Source organism: Rhyacophila brunnea, unplaced genomic scaffold (assembly GCF_057557595.1).
Source record: "Rhyacophila brunnea isolate RB1 unplaced genomic scaffold, BYU_Rbru_1.0 scaffold_5, whole genome shotgun sequence".
NCBI lineage: Eukaryota > Metazoa > Arthropoda > Insecta > Trichoptera > Rhyacophilidae > Rhyacophila > Rhyacophila brunnea.
The window spans coordinates 26,910,397-26,926,616 of NW_028233170.1; the positions used below are offsets into that span (position 1 = coordinate 26,910,397).

The 16,220-nt window shown below is 33.3% G+C and overlaps 1 protein-coding gene across 1 annotated transcript; it reads right to left on the reverse strand.

Moving 5' to 3' along the window:
* Positions 1-635: 635 nt before the first annotated feature.
* LOC147066226 (succinyl-CoA:glutarate CoA-transferase-like) lies at positions 636-14,663 on the reverse strand. The gene is made up of 6 exons (XM_085955738.1): positions 14,218-14,663; positions 13,560-13,737; positions 11,356-12,122; positions 10,420-10,439; positions 9,606-9,723; positions 636-1,630 (listed from the first exon to the last, which is right to left on the reverse strand). Exons 1-6 carry the CDS (start codon positions 14,540-14,542, stop codon positions 1,470-1,472), a joined length of 1,569 nt encoding a protein of 522 aa, XP_085811864.1. The 5' UTR covers positions 14,543-14,663; the 3' UTR covers positions 636-1,469.
* Between the last annotated feature and the right edge of the window lie 1,557 nt (positions 14,664-16,220).

Below are 16,220 nucleotides of genomic sequence, written 5' to 3' on the forward strand. Positions count from 1 at the left end.
CATCGATACCACAGTTCAATAGGGGAACAACTCATAATTTAAAGGTTTTGAGTTAAGAATGCCATTCGATATAGAAAAGTCTTCTCTTTATAATTCAGCAAAAAAAATAGTCAAAAATGTCTTCAATGTGTCATAAAATCGAATAACCCTTTCTGAGATTAATTAGTAATTCCGTTATATAATCAAATTTATTGGTTAATTCCTTATTAAAATGTATAATTTCATTGTGTATTGATGAATTCTACTAAATTAAATATAAAAAAACATACACTTTCAACGAAATCAAGGCTTTAAAATTAAAATGAGAATTACTGCAAAAAATTCCAACGCCATTATCTTGGAACAAGGTTTTATGAGTTGTTCCCCTATTGAACTATCGACATATTTATTTGATTATTTTTGTAGTCGCTTTACCTTTACATCTACGAACCGCATGCCACTGATTCATGTACTATGGTGCCTATGTATTTATTTTTACATGTTAAAGTAGTTGAAGTCTTTGTCTCAAACAGATATCTCTCAGTTTCTTCATTGATCCATTGTCCATTTAAGAGTCAAAAGTGCCTATATTATTTTTATTTCATGACATGTGATGTTATTGAAACAACAAATAATAAAAGACAGTTTTTCCAACACTAATTTTATTCAATTTATTGATAAATCAAGATATATTGTTTGAACACTCAATAGACAATAAACTAGTGTAGATTTGGAATAATTTCCTATATTACAAAATACTGGATATAATATTATGTTTCATGCAGCTTTATCATCAAAAGTAAATATTTTGCCACATAACAACCTTTCAAATTATAAAATCAGCCTTACAGAACTCACAAAACTTTCTATTATAATAAAATTGTCTATAGTATGGTAGGTTATATAAATTAAAAATATTAACACACCTATCAATTTACAGTATGATTATGTTATAAACGATAGATATTAACAGCTGAGACAATAAATCAGTTAATACCGATAATATGAAGAGGTACAGGCTAACAAAAACTAGAGAAAATTGATTATTCAAAAATAGTGAATGATGTCGCCTCGTTTCTGGAATTTTGAAACATTTCATTCTTTTCTATCGGGCCATTAAAATAGATATGAATCCCGCTAAAATGTCCTTTAACATACATTTACACCGACTAAACAGGGAAAGCCACCGTGCCCAGACAAAACAAAATTGCTCACAATGCAATTTTCTACGGATACAGGCAAATATCAAAGAGAATTTCATCAAAATTCAACATTAAAATTAGACACCTGTATTGCATTAGGTAATACAGGCCAATAACAGATATAAAAATCCACAGACTAGGCGAAAATAATCAATCTAGGCGACCAAACCAGGAGTCCGTTTATCCCAAAAAAGAGACAAAGCTCTTATGAAAAATTCACAAATTGTGACTTTCTTTTTTCTTCATCTATCCTATAAACTATTACAAAAAATAATTTTAACAATTTATTTAAGAAATGTCGGGAGGAAGCGGTTTCTGTGGATCTGTCTGAGGCAACTGCTTATGTTTCTTCATCTCCACATGTCCGGCGCAATTATCACATTCGTCGCCTGACTCTTCTGAGCCTGAGTCCTCATCGAATTCTCTTTTCTTCTCGTAGATGCAGCAACCTGAAAAGTTCAAATTAAACATTTCATCAATACTCCAAAGCAATCTACGTTTATCCACATACCAGTAGCGTGCGGTGACTTTTAAGATAGGGCATGTTCTGCAGGTGCTTTATTCATTATAGCCATTTTCATACGTGTTATGATTATGTAAGCCTGGCGCGTTTGGAGTACTTGGCCATTAGATATAATTAACGTGTTATTTAATAAACATTATGCATGTCGTGGAATTGTGAACCTGCGGGCAGGCAGACTTGTGTTGTGTCAGATGACATATTTTGTGCATGTCACCTATCATAGTGACAACACATCATAATGAGATAGGTATTTTTTCTTTATTGATATCAAAAGAATTATCATGCATTCCGTATTAGGAATCCTGAAGGCAGTTCAATTTTTGAATCGAAAAATTGTATCTGTGGTTGTATTAGTAACCAGTTCTTCTATTATCAGTTTCAAAAACAAAATACTGATTCGTATTCTGGTTTGAAGTCTATTCCTTTGTTTAGATAACCTACATATTATGCATTTCTCGCTGTTTCTTGTGGATTATTCATCTTAAAAATAATATTATCAATGTATTGCTGACCCCCTACATAAAACTGATGAATCTTTCGACAGGCATTTATAGCTAAATTTTATATTCAAATGTCTGTTTTGATACGGCAATGCGTGAAGTGTCAAATTGAAGTAGAATTTAATTATACACTATCCGATCATAGGAATGTAAGTATTCAAGGCATATTTTGGCTAATTATGTACCTAATTGGGTGAATCTGAAATTATAGTGGAAAATCACAATAGAAGTGTGCCACGTCACATGAACCTGCAATGCAAAGTCAATCGTAGCTAACTTAATCAGTAGACCTATCTAGTAGTAGTTGGTTCTTTTTTATCTCAATTTCATACATTTACTTACGCTCCAGTATCTCTATAGAAGAAAGTTTGATTAACATGTTATAGGTACATATTATTATAATATACTAGCTGAAGTACCCGGCATCGCACAGGGTCGCTTCGTGGGTTATATTTATCTTAGATATTTAAAAAATAATAAGAGGTAATTATTTTTTTAATATTAAAATATCTGTGTAATACAATATGGCAATATGAAAATAATTCTAATAGGAGTAAAGGTCAAACAAAAGAACACTAAATTAAAATCGAATCCAAAATATGAAAACGTTATTAATGTTATTAATATGTAGTAAAAAAAATCACAATTGGATGGAACAAACAAACAACTTTGTTTTTTATATAATACTAATTTAGAAACCTTCGCAGGTGTGCGCACAACAACTGACAAAAGTTTCATCGCAATCGGATGAATGGTATAGGAACGCATACGAATAGAAGAAGAAGACGATTGTACTAATTCAGAAACCTTCGCGGGCGTGCGCACGACAACTCACCAAAGCTTCATTGCAATCGGATGAATGGTATAGGAACGAATACGAATAGAAGATGGTTGTACTAATTCAGAAACCTTCACGGGCGTGCGCACAATTGGTCAAAATTTCATCGCAATCGGATGAATGGTATAAGAACGCATACGAATAGAAGAAAAAGAAGAAGAAAATGGTTGTATCAATTCAGAAACCTTTGTGGGCGTGAGCACTTGATCAAAATTTCATTGCAATCGGACGAATGGTATAAGAACGCATACGAATAAAAGAAGAAGATGGTTGTACTAATTCAGAAACCTTCGCGGGTGTTGGCACAATTACTGACGAAAATTTTATTGCAATCTGATGAATAGAATAGGAACCATACGCGGCTCTCCCATTAGGTCATTCGGTCATTGTCCTCCCAAAATAAATACCTTACAATCGACATAATAATATTAATAATATGTACAATGTCATATAATAATATTAATAATAATCGGTGGATTTGAAATGGCGTGCATTTTTGAAGCAAGTATTAATAGACAATTTTGAAAAGTTTTTAAATAACAACTGTCAGAATTTTAAATGAATGGTAAGTATTTATTTCAAAGTATCGGTATAAGCCCGCCAGTTTTAATGTTGAATGTAAAATATTGGTACAGCAAGAAATAATATTCAAAAATCAGTAGTAAAAATAAATAATCATTATTTAAATGACATGGGCCAATAGATAAAACCAACATTCATTATTATTTTGATAGTATGAAAAGTAAAAAACATTCAATGGGGCGTACGGCATTTTAGGGTTACCATTATCGCATATAAAGTATATTAGTCTATGCATTCATGAATATCGGTAAGAACAAACTATTAATGATTACATTATTATTAAAAGAAGATCAACTAAGAAGTCGCACAAGTGCAGAAAAAAGAGCTAGATAGACATTTCACACAAGAAATGCGAATAACATCAAAGATTAAATTAATAATTGATCAAAAATATAGGTAATCTAGGGTAGGTACTACAACTATTACAGAAATCATATTAATATATTTTTTTAAACTAAGTACCTACATTTTTATTACATATTATTGTCTAATTTTATAAAAAAATGAATCTCAGTTTGGGAACAACAATAATTGATAGTATGATATTAAATTTATCTCGATTAAAATTGTATGCTAAATTAATTAGTTAGGGTACGTGGATTTTTTATAATTTCACATGTTTTGGACTCATCACTACAAAAAAGGTTTTTTTCGACGTCTTTTAAAATTACTAATTTAAGTACCTAAGTATATTAATTATTTATATATGTATATTATTATTTTTACTATTAGTGTAAATGCAGAATCAGATAATAATTTTATATTGTCAATTTATTATAGTATGTAATGTAAACAAGACCGTGAAATTTATTGCCAGCGCTCCATTGGCGAGCCAAAAGTCCGAGGACAATAAATCGTCCGATTTGTCTATGCTCTGATACTGATCAACGAACGAATAAAAAAGTCGAGCTGTCAAAAGTCAAATGTTGCGATTATCGGAATGTCTTCTGATAATCCTAAAATTTTGTGTTATTTATATGTAGACTTGCATAAAATAATATAACAGTAAAAACAACACAAATGTTTTCTTTTATGAATTTCATTTTCTAATGTGTGAATTAACAAATTAATCAATAAAAATGTTTAAAACAATAACATTTTTTTTTGTTCCGAATGATTGCGTATTAATGACAAATCGAATTTACGTAGTGATTGACGGACGAATTCTGGCAACCGGAGAGTAAAATATCAAACATGTTTGAAATCCAACGAGAATTTTCAATAGCCTGGCGACACTGTTTGTTTGTTTACAATCTAACCGTTCTTGTCCTACGCACTCCTTTCAATTTCAAATAAATTCTTTCTTTCCTTCCATCTTACCATCCTGCTAGCGACGTGTCGTGTTGTCAATTATTTTGATTGCTGAGTAAAATACTTAGATATACTATTATATATATTCACATTGATCGATAGTGGTCGTTTTTAGTAATAGGTTGTATGTAATTGATACGTAATTGAAGGAAACGTCTTATTCTGTCATATGTTTGTTAGGTACCATTGATTATTATTGTGAATTTATGAACATAAGAAATGTATTTATTGTAAACAACTGAAGTCTGTCTTATTATTTAATTCTGATATTGAAAATAATATGTAATAAACACTATACAAGTTTGAAGTATGTCTTGTTATTATTGCAAAGTTGAAAATATATATAATAGACACTACAATTGTATTTAACTCCGCAATGAAGTAGAAATTAAGGGTTTGAATCTCACAAGGTAAGGTTACATATATCTTTGAAGTGCGATTTGATCAAGAACAGCTACCTACTACTGATGGTTCGGAATGTGCAGTTAAGTTACAGCTGATAGTTAAAATGAAATAGTATCTTAAAGGCACTAGAAGCTTGCTCAGGAGACTGACATTGCATCATTGAGCCATTTTATAGATACACAAATGCTGCTACACTGAATGGGCGAAAGGCATGCAATAATAGAGAAATACTATTCTAATAGTACAATCTGTTCTGGAGAGCCAGATAGAAAGAACAATACTATCCTGCTAAATTTATCATAATAAGGAAGCTACTAAATAAGTTATTTCAGTAAAAGAAAAAATCTGTCCAAAATAGATTTTATTCTGACAAATTGATATTAATACTTATCATTAATTATTTAAATAATTCCCTATAATAATTTAAATACTTCCATTGTTATATTATAATACTTACCAATAATCATTTTTTACTTGCTGTTCATATTAAATAGTTCCCACTCTTTTAATAAAATACTTGCTTGATTTTTTATTAAAATACTTGCTCATAATGCATATATATACTTACCCAATAATTTGAAGCCATTTGAAATTATAAATGTGTTTTTGTTTTGTATTCTCGATGGGCGATAATTCGCCGCCAACATCCGGCGATTCAATTTTTGACCCAAACTGAGAATTTTTATAAAATTTTCTCTCTCATTTTTCATACATTAGACAAAGAAAGATATAAAACAATATTCGACGCTTTAAGTTCCAAGGATGCGTGGATTATATGCCTCTCGGCCATTGTCCGAGTGTGAAACAAAAAATATTTTCAGCTAATTATGTGAAACAGAATGATAAAGTCGACTAGGGTCCCTTGCTACTGCCACGCCGGAGATTATTGTATGATGTATTTTTTCTGACAGTTGACAAGTTTCGACGAATGTATTTGGTTGTTTTAAACGTATGTAAATAGTTTTTGGTGCAGTTATTATACGAATATACACACAAAGTTTGGTTTTTAGTGATTTATTACATTTTTGTGAAGTTTTGTGGAATTTACGACGGTTTATTTGTTTGAACTGACACAAAATGTCTAATTCAGTGGATTATATTTTAAACGAAATAAAGAATGAGACATTTAACTATGATAAACGTCTACAAGCGAAGATATTAGGCAGGTACATGCCGGATATGAAAATAGTTCAAACAACGAAAGAGGAAAGCAAAGATGTTAACAGATATTTCAACAAGAAAAGCTATCATTTTTGCGAATGGATATGTGGTTGCGATCGAAGGAATTTATTTTTTTGTTTTCATTGTTTAATTTTTGATTGCAAAAATGAAAAGCAATGGACAGAATTTGGTGTTGGTGATCTAAAACATCTCAAAGAAAAAATAAAAAAGCATAACAAGTCAACAGCACACATAAATAATTCTATGAGTTTTGTTTTATTAGGAACAACAGATATCCGAATTCAGTTAGATAGTGCGTACCGCAGATCGATTGCTGATCACAATGAATCTGTCGATAAAAATCGTTCAATTTTAACAAAAATATTAAAGTGTATTAAATTTTGCGGATCGTTTGAGCTGGCCTTACGAGGCCATGATGAGTCTAAAGAGTCTGATAATCCTGGTATATTTCGTGGATTAATAAATTTCATGCAGGAAATAGATATTGTTATGAAGGAGCATTTAGAAAGGTCAACTTCATTCAAAGGAATTTCGAAGACTATCCAAAACGAATTGCTAGATTCAATATTAAAAGTCACTCAAGAAGAAATTAGATGTGACATAAAAAAATCTAATTACGTAGCTATTCAAGTTGACGAAACAACAGACAGCTCCACAAAAACGCAAATGGTTTTCGTTGTGAGATATTTAAAAGACAATATAGTATGTGAAAGATTTTGGAAGTTTGTAAATCCAGAGGTGTGCACGGCAATAGGATTAACAGAAGAAATTTTAAAAGAGCTGAGAATCTTGGAAGTTCTTCCCCGACAGCTAATAGCGCAAAGCTACGACGGAGCTGCCATAGTGAGTGGGAAAACTGGAGGAGTTCAGACGAGAGTCCGCGAAACTTTTCCACTAGCACAGTACATCCACTGTTATGCTCATCAATTTAATTTAGTTCTGCAAAAAGCATCCACCATAACCACTGGTCTGAAAGTTTTTTTTGCCACAGTCCAATCATTTTCCGTCTTTTTTTCGAGATCACCAAAAAGAACGAAAATATTAGATGAATTCGTCAAAGTGCGTCTACCGAAAGCAACTCCAACTAGATGGTGCTTCAATGCTAAATGTGTGGAGACAGTTTTTTTGTACCGAGAAGACATTTTACAGTGTTTAAATTCAATACTGGACAGAGAAAATGACACCAATACCCTAAGTCAAGCCCAAAACTTAATAAATAATTTGGAAAAAAACACTTTTATTTATTGGTTGACTTTTTTTCACAAAATAATGCCTCATTGTCAAATTTTATTTAAACAAATGCAAAAAAGAAACTTAGACGCTATTAAGATAAAAACATACATCGATAATTTAAAAAAATATATTTCCGAAATCAGAAATGAAGCTAGCACTAATCCGAATTCCAGCTGTGCAACGGGTGATCATAAAAAGCGACGGATAGATGACAATAGCAACGCAGTAGCAATTGAAGTCTGTGATACAATTATAGTGGAAATAGAAGCACGATTCACATCCAACGATCATCTCATTATATCCGATTTGTTCAATAAAGAAAATTACACTGATTTTAAAAATAATTTTCCCACAAGTCAAGTAAATTTGGTAAAACAGTTAGAAAAAATAAACATAACCAAGTTAAAAAATGAATTATTGGTGTTTTATCAACGAGATGATTTGCATGGCGCTAATAGTGCAGTTTCTCTTCTACATTTTTTACTCAGCAATAATTTCAACGAAACATTTTCCGAGTCGATCAAAGTTCTCCAATTTATTTTCGTCATACCAATGACAACAGTTGAAAGTGAAAGATGTTTTTCCACTCTCAAAAGAATAAAAACCTTTCTACGCAATACGATGGGCCAAGATAGACTGACCGCTCTTGCAATGCTCAGTATTGAAAAAAAATATGTGGGAAAAATAGACAATTTTTATAATCGTGTGATTGATGATTTTTCAAAAAGTAAAGAAAGAAAAGTGGACTTAATTTACAAAAAAACACGCGTTGTGTGCAATTTCGGTTACGATGGTTGGCGTTATGAAAAATGGACATTTTTTGAAGGGTAAGTAGGTACCTATCTATAACAATTTCTAGCACTTATTATATAATGTATAAAAAGTCAATTTGCAATACGTCTTTTAAGTATACAACGAAAAGGCAAATTAAAATAATATATTCAAAATTGACCTACCAGTTTTTCGGGCCTAAGGCCGCCAATGATAGGAACGTATACGAATAGAAGAAGAAGATGGTTGTACTAATTCAGAAATCTTTACAGGTGTTACCACAACAACTGACGAAGGTTTCATCGCAATCGGATGAATATAGGGACCATACGAATAAAAGAAGATAGAATGAAAAAGAAGAAGATGGTTGTACTAATTCAGAAACCTTTACAGGTGTTACCACAACAACTGACGAAGGTTTCATCGCAATCGGATGAATGGTATAGGAACCATACGAATAAAAGAAGATATAATGAAGAAGAAGATGGTTTTTCTAATTTAGAAACCTTTGCGGGTGTGCGTACAATAACTGACGAAAGTTTCGTCGCAATCGGATGAATGGTATAGGAACGCATACGGGACAGACAGACAGACATTCATTTTTATATATAAGATATAGCCTATACTCTTCGCGCAAGTGCAAGCAATAAGTTGACAAAGTTTTATCGCAATCGGATTAACGGTATGGCAACGCATAAAATACGAACAAACAAACAAACAAATATTGATTTTTATATTATAGATAGTTGTGGTCTTAGCTCATTTCCACGGTGTTTAACTAAAATAATGTTTTTTTACATACCTAATTGATATTCTATATGTATATTTAGGAATAATTGAGGGAGGCGCTACAGTCACAGTACCATAATTTTACTTTATGGGGCAAAAAAATCTGAATTAAAAATTCAGTATTGTATAACATAATGTAAATAAAATTTGATTACAACTTGTATTTTTTTATTATAACAAATCAATTATTGATTTAAGCTTATAAAGTAGCTGCATAATTTAAAGAAATGATAAGAAATTATCATTAACTTATTTCTATTGTTGAGTTAATTAAGAATGTGTACACTTACATTTGCTTTTCTTTTTATTCATATTCTCATTGTCCACGGTATCGTTAGTCCATTCAACCTTCTTTCTTAAACGTGGTTTCCGCAATTTAAGCACAGCGACCGGGGGAAGTTGGGAATTCTGCAATCATAAAAACATGATAAACACCATACTACAAATTTTAAAATATAATAAATCTTTTAAACAATAAATAATTACTAACATATTATACTAATTATAAATATACCACATCAGCGTGAGTTTAGATAGTTCTTACAGAAAACTAGACATCAGAGGGCTGAGCGAGGAGAAGCTGTGCATTACTGTTGATGAGAGTACAGTCCACAATAGTGAATTTTATTATTGTTACCGATACTATTTCTGACAGCTCTTATATGAAGCCTATTACATTATTTTCTCTCGCTCTGCGTCGCTCTAACTACATCACATTTTCTGTCAAAACTATCGAGCTTCACGCTTATGTGGTATGTTTATAATAATTACATATTTCCTGTTGAATTGCTGAGCATCAGACAAATATCTGCGCATGTTCATGGTTAAATTATTCCACTGTAGGTATTTCATATATCTACATAAATTTCTCAGAATAAATTTCATTGGGGTTTTTAAAACAGCTCATTATGTACTAATACCCTAATAAGATTAAAAATTTCCAGATGACAACCCATAGAGCTATCAATGTGATGTGTTCACGTAATCTTTTTTATTCTTTTACTACAGTATTCCCCATACAGTGGTACGCAAAAGATTTTATGGGGTAAACGTTGCATCTTTTTTCTTGACTTCAGTGATATTCTAACCATGTATGGGTATGGCAGTACTTAAGTATATTATATCTGTGTGCGAAAGGAAAAGGGCAATAAATAAGTCTAAAATCACTACTTTTCAGGAGAACCAAATAAAGATCGAGTTTAGGACATGGGAATTTGTATGGACATCCAAAGTGCCAAATTTGTGAGATTTTATTTTATTTTATTTATAAGTTTTGGAAACACTGTTTTAGGACCATACCAGTTTTATCTCCTCAATATGTGCATAGTACTTATTACGTATTTATCCATAGATAATAAATTACTGATAACGTACATAATATGATATTAATGGTTCGAACACATTATGTGCCGTCACAGTAAGCTGCTGCTAAATGGATGTGTAATGTCATTTTTCTTGGTATTTAAAATGTTATCAGACCGATGCTCCCACCCCGTAGGACATTTTGAACCTCTAACTAAACGAACATTGTCAATTCAAAATACTAATAAATTAGAGTTGGCACTTTCCATAATTGAATTTATAAAGATAGATCATTCAAAATATTATGCGGATTGATGAAACTATGTACTAAATTTGTCACCGTGCCAGCATGTGACAGCACGTATCGTGATCATATTCACTAAGCATTATCACTATGTAGCAATGATAATAACACGGTATTATTAAATTTGTTCTTATCAATAAAGGTCAGAAATAAAATAAATGATTCTCAAAAAAACTTTATTTATGTTCCCAATATTAACAATAAATATTTACAAATTGTGAAAAAATAGTATAAATAAAACATTTGGCAAAAGAATTGATACTAAATTGATTTTCTATCTTTACAAAACACACTGTTGAAAGGTTCTTAAAAAAATATAAATATTAATATGATGAAACAGTGTAGGTACATAGTTTTCACATTATATACTATTTGTACTTTTACTTCAGAAACCCTGACATAAAAAAACCCATCATAGTCCTACGAAATACTACCAATATTTCTGAGAGAAATAATTTTTTGTTCATCGTAACCTAAAAATTGAGTGAGAATTTCTTCAGTGTGCTCCCCTAAAAGCGGAGGCCGTGATCTGATGTAGTTGCCGCCGTCGCTGAATTTTACCGGCGGGCCCACAACTCTGAGTTTACCGGCAACAGGATGGTCCATTTCTTCTACGAGTTTAATATGTTTTACATGTTCATCATCAAAAGCCTGCTGGAGAGAATTCACCGGACCGTACGGAAACGGAGAACCTTCCAACGCATCAATCCAAGATTCAGTAGTCCTTGTGATGAAAATACCCTCTAAAATACGGATTAATTCTTTTCTATTCTTAATCCTTGATGTATTTTTAGAGAATCTGCAATCAGAAGATATTTCTTCGACATTCAGTATTTTACACAACGCCTGAAACTGTTTATCAGATCCCGCTCCGACAATAAGGTGACCATTTTGAGTTGCGAATGCTTGATAAGGAACGATGCTCTCGTGGGCTGTCCCTCGCCTCACCGGTACAGCGCCAGCATTCAAGCAGTTGGAACCCAAATTGATCATGCTCGCCAGCTGTGTTGATAAAAGATTACAGTCGATTTTCTGACCACGTCCCGTTTTTTGTCTCAGAAGTAATGCAGCCATTATGGATCCGTACGCGTGGAGACCAGTAGCGATATCTGTGACCGCCACACCTGCTTTGACGGGTCCTCTGGATTCTTCCCCGGTGACACTCAAAAATCCACCGTAACCTGCGGCTATAACATCATACCTAAAAATAAAACATTCCGTTTGACTTCTGTTTACAGTGTAAAGCAATTTAAATTCAAGATAGTATTTTCAATAAGATTGCATAGTAAAATCCAACGGTAGACATTTATGATAAATAGTTAATGTATGAAGAATAATATTAGTGACGGGCATGTGAATAATAATTATTATTAACTGCAATGCATATACAGTAGAACCTCGATTATCCGGATTATTTTCATTAAAAGACATATTGGATATAATCGATGCTTTGAAACGCGGTGACTCGGGACGTTATCTGTCTAATAAATATGGTATCATCGGAACGTCAACTCTATCTTGGATATAAAAAAACAAAGTGAAACTATTATGAAGTTTACTAATTGTTTAACCTCTTCACCGCGGACCATTTAATTACCATTTAATTTTTTTCCGACCATGACCGATCCTAATAGGATCATATGGGCCTTCACAGAGTAGAGGTTTGTATTAACAAATTTTGTTTTTTACGAGAAATGGATGTCAGCCACTTGCTCAACCTAATAGGTCCATACCCTGACTCACACACAAATTGAAAAACAATATGTGTACTTGCCAGACCCAGGATTCGAACCTGAGACCCACGGCATGATAGTCCAACGCTTAAGCCACGCGGCCACCCTGAGCCACTATTTAATTACCACATTTAAATAACATGCTAATTATATCGAATGGCCAACTCAACTAAGAGGGCACAACAGGTGTGCCGTCAGCGGTGAAAAAGTTTTAATGTCAGAAGATGGAAGCTCAGAGTGGAAAGTTATGAAAAAATCAGGAAATAAAGAAGATGAGTGTATTTTTGTGGTTCATACAAAGAAAGAAAAATTGTCACGACGGTAATACAACCGATGGATCAGGGTGTAACATTCAAACGTTTATATAGAAAACATAAGCTTCGACGATTATTGCTAGCAGACGAAAATTATGAAGAAACAGTTATCAACTTCTACAAGAAAATAAATTTAAAAGATTGTTGCTACATGGCAGCAGATAGTTGGAATTCTTTAGATGTGTCAACTTTGAAAAAATCATGGAACAAAATTTTGAAAAGACCATTGGTAAGTTCCAGTAACGCGGTAGAACCTGCTATAAGCTAAGCTAAAATCAATAATCGATTTTTTTAATAAAAAATAATTTATTATACATAATGTCATGTATGTATATGTAAATCTAGAAAAATAAAAATTATTCATACTGAATATACTTGTCTTTCCCTGTCAATTATGTTTTTTTTTCGATTAATCAGATTTTTCCTTATCCGGACTATCTTCACCCCAAGTAGTCCGGATAATCGAGGTTCTACTGTATCTTGAAAATATAAAATAGCAAAAATTGTTAAAACTATAAAGCTATCATAATAATTATCGTGCTCAATTAATAAAAACCAGTTAAATTAAAAAATAAATACACGTTTTCATACCCAGGCTTTTTGGCATATGGGCCATCAGACCCGTAGCCGGTAATTGAACAGTAGATAAGTTTGGGAGCTATTTCTTTCAACGCTGTATATCCTATTCCAAGTTCATCAAGTTTGCCAGGTACAAAATTTTCTACAAAAATGTCACATTTTTTGGCAAGGTCGCATAATACAGAAATTCCTAAAAAAAATAATGCAGACAATTATTATAATAGTTTATTATATAAGTATGTATAAAACTGCCTAAAATAATAGATAACATGAATCATTTCGATATAGAACAATGACTGTCATTTTAATGGTGTCAATTCTTGGTGGAAAAATATACTAGGACCGGCTCTGTCCACTTACAATGTTAGCTACTAAATCTACTTGTAAATTACTACTACCTCACCCTGTCACGCCCCAGCATTGGGGCATAGGGCAAGCACAAGTTTGCGCCACTTCCCACGGTCCATCACCAACACTTGTGCCTCCTGCCATGCCAGACCTGCAGCGCATAGATCGCTTTTGTAGCACCGCTGCAGGATGAAGAAGGTCCGGCCACGGCAACGGTACCCTTGAGGTTGTGCTACAAGGGTAGTGTCGCACTCCGTACATATAAAACCCTCTTGGAAAAAAATATACTCAAAAATGATAACATTAAAGAAAAAGAACTTACCATTTTGGGTCTTGAGATCAATGCAGACACTTTTTTTATTTCTGTTCAGACATACAAAATAACATGTTTCATCCGTTCCGTTGATAAAAGGGGGACCCCATTTACGAGCTTCATCGCCCCCCGTAGGGTGTTCAACTTTAATAACATTTGCTCCAAGGTCTCCCAGCATCATAGTGCAATAGGGACCAGCAACAATGCGTGTGAGATCAAGTACAGATATACCAGATAAGGGACTGAGATCGGTTGACCTAGTTGAAAATGTCTTTGATAAAACATTCGAACTTCTAGTGGGTAATTGTCGCAGGACATGGCAAATGGAAAACATTTTCAAGCGCAATAATAAAACAAAACAGTTCAAATGAATGAATTAATCACGATATTTCTTGAGAACGGATCAATATATAATAAATAAATGTTCGTCGTACTACAACACTATCTGACCCGCTATCAGCCTCACTCGTTAAGTAACAAACGTCACAGAACGTGGCTCATGATAACATTATAGTACCGCATCCATAACATAACATAACATAACAACTATAGTATCAATAATATAACCTGTGACAGTTCCTCTCTCGTTACTGTGGTGACGGCTGTGCTGGTTGTCGCCATTTCTTCTTGTATAATATTTTGCGTTTGGTTTGCCATTATGTTATGATCATCGTGATCCAATAAATAGATAAGAGGAGTTGTAAATACTAGTTGATAAGATATGAGATAAGGGAGAAGCAGACAGCTTGACTTTTATTTTTGTCAATTCGATATTTTAGTACGGTTTAATGTCTTGAAGAAGTGTGAGTATTTGATATTTTTTTCAGCAAGTAGGTGAGGCAAGACAACAGAGTTGACAAGTGAGTCAGTGACATCCATAGAGCTGTAAGAAAGTATCGATACCTCGATACTTTGGTGGCAATACTTTTCTTTCTATACCGAATACCAATACCAATTACAATTTATTTCGGAAAAAGATCACACAAACAAGGGATCTTTTTACTGGTTCTCCGCCACCGCTCGCTGTCATCGGTCAGTGAGCGCAGAGTTGCCAATCGAACTATAATTATAGTACATTTTGGTTCGCGTACTATTAAAAAAGTATAGTACCTACGTCAAAAATACCACAATTATTTAAAAAAACGGAATTAATTGAATTCTCCGGTTGTGCGAATATTCCCCATTGCGTTTAAAAGTTGTCTATTTTGTCGATGTTTAAAGTTCCGTAAAATATTCGTACTTCAATCACAGCAAATCGTAATAACGTGAAGCGAAGGACGTAGTAAGTATAATCTATATAATATAAGATCTCAGTGTGCGATAATAGTCTATGGACGTAGTCTTGGATTGTATACTCTAAAAAACAAACGTTATGACGGCGGCCGATGTTTTCGGTCGTAAGAGGTGTTTTAATAAAGCAGGGCATCGGAATTTCTCAAATTCTCCGTTATGTTTATGTGACAAACAAAAAACTTACATTTTCAACACGTCCTATAATTTTTGCCGAAATACTATAATGTCTTGGACCGCGTACTATAATTCGATTATGAAAAGATAACTGAATTCCAAAATGGCGACTGACAGATAAAGACAACGGAGAACCAGTAAGGCCTACCGCGCATGAACGATTTCCTATCGTACGGTCAACAATCGAGGAGTTGTAACCATCGTATCGCAATGCAACCCCGCGCATGGACGATCGAGCGAACGGCCGAATTGAAAATCTGTGTTCAGACACAAAATTTTACACCGATTTGAACCGGCCGGGGTCCCATTGGCAATGCTTTTAAATGAGAGCCCGCACATGACAAGTCATGGCCGGCTGAGAGTGCACTCAAACATGCACGCACAAGTGACGCGGTCGTATGTAGCGCACGCATACATCGAACCGCCACATTTGACTTGACAGTTCATCGATGCGTACCTATTGGCTTTGCATGCGCGTACCAGTCCCATTTTTCAGTTTCTTTCTTCATAAATTAATAATATATACACCCACATTTTAAAACAGT

What these genes read in the sequence shown, in the direction of transcription:
- LOC147066226 (XM_085955738.1), bottom strand. Translation starts at nt 14,542, where the DNA reads ATGTTTTCCATTTGCCATGTCCTGCGACAATTACCCACTAGAAGTTCG. An exon ending in TGATCTCAAGACCCAAAATG is followed by an intron (nt 13,738 to 14,217) that starts GTAAGTTCTTTT and finishes TATTTTTTTTAG; the next exon opens with GAATTTCTGTATTATGCGAC. An exon ending in GAATAAAAAGAAAAGCAAAT is followed by an intron (nt 1,631 to 9,605) that starts GTAAGTGTACAC and finishes TGAACTTTTCAG; the next exon opens with GTTGCTGCATCTACGAGAAG.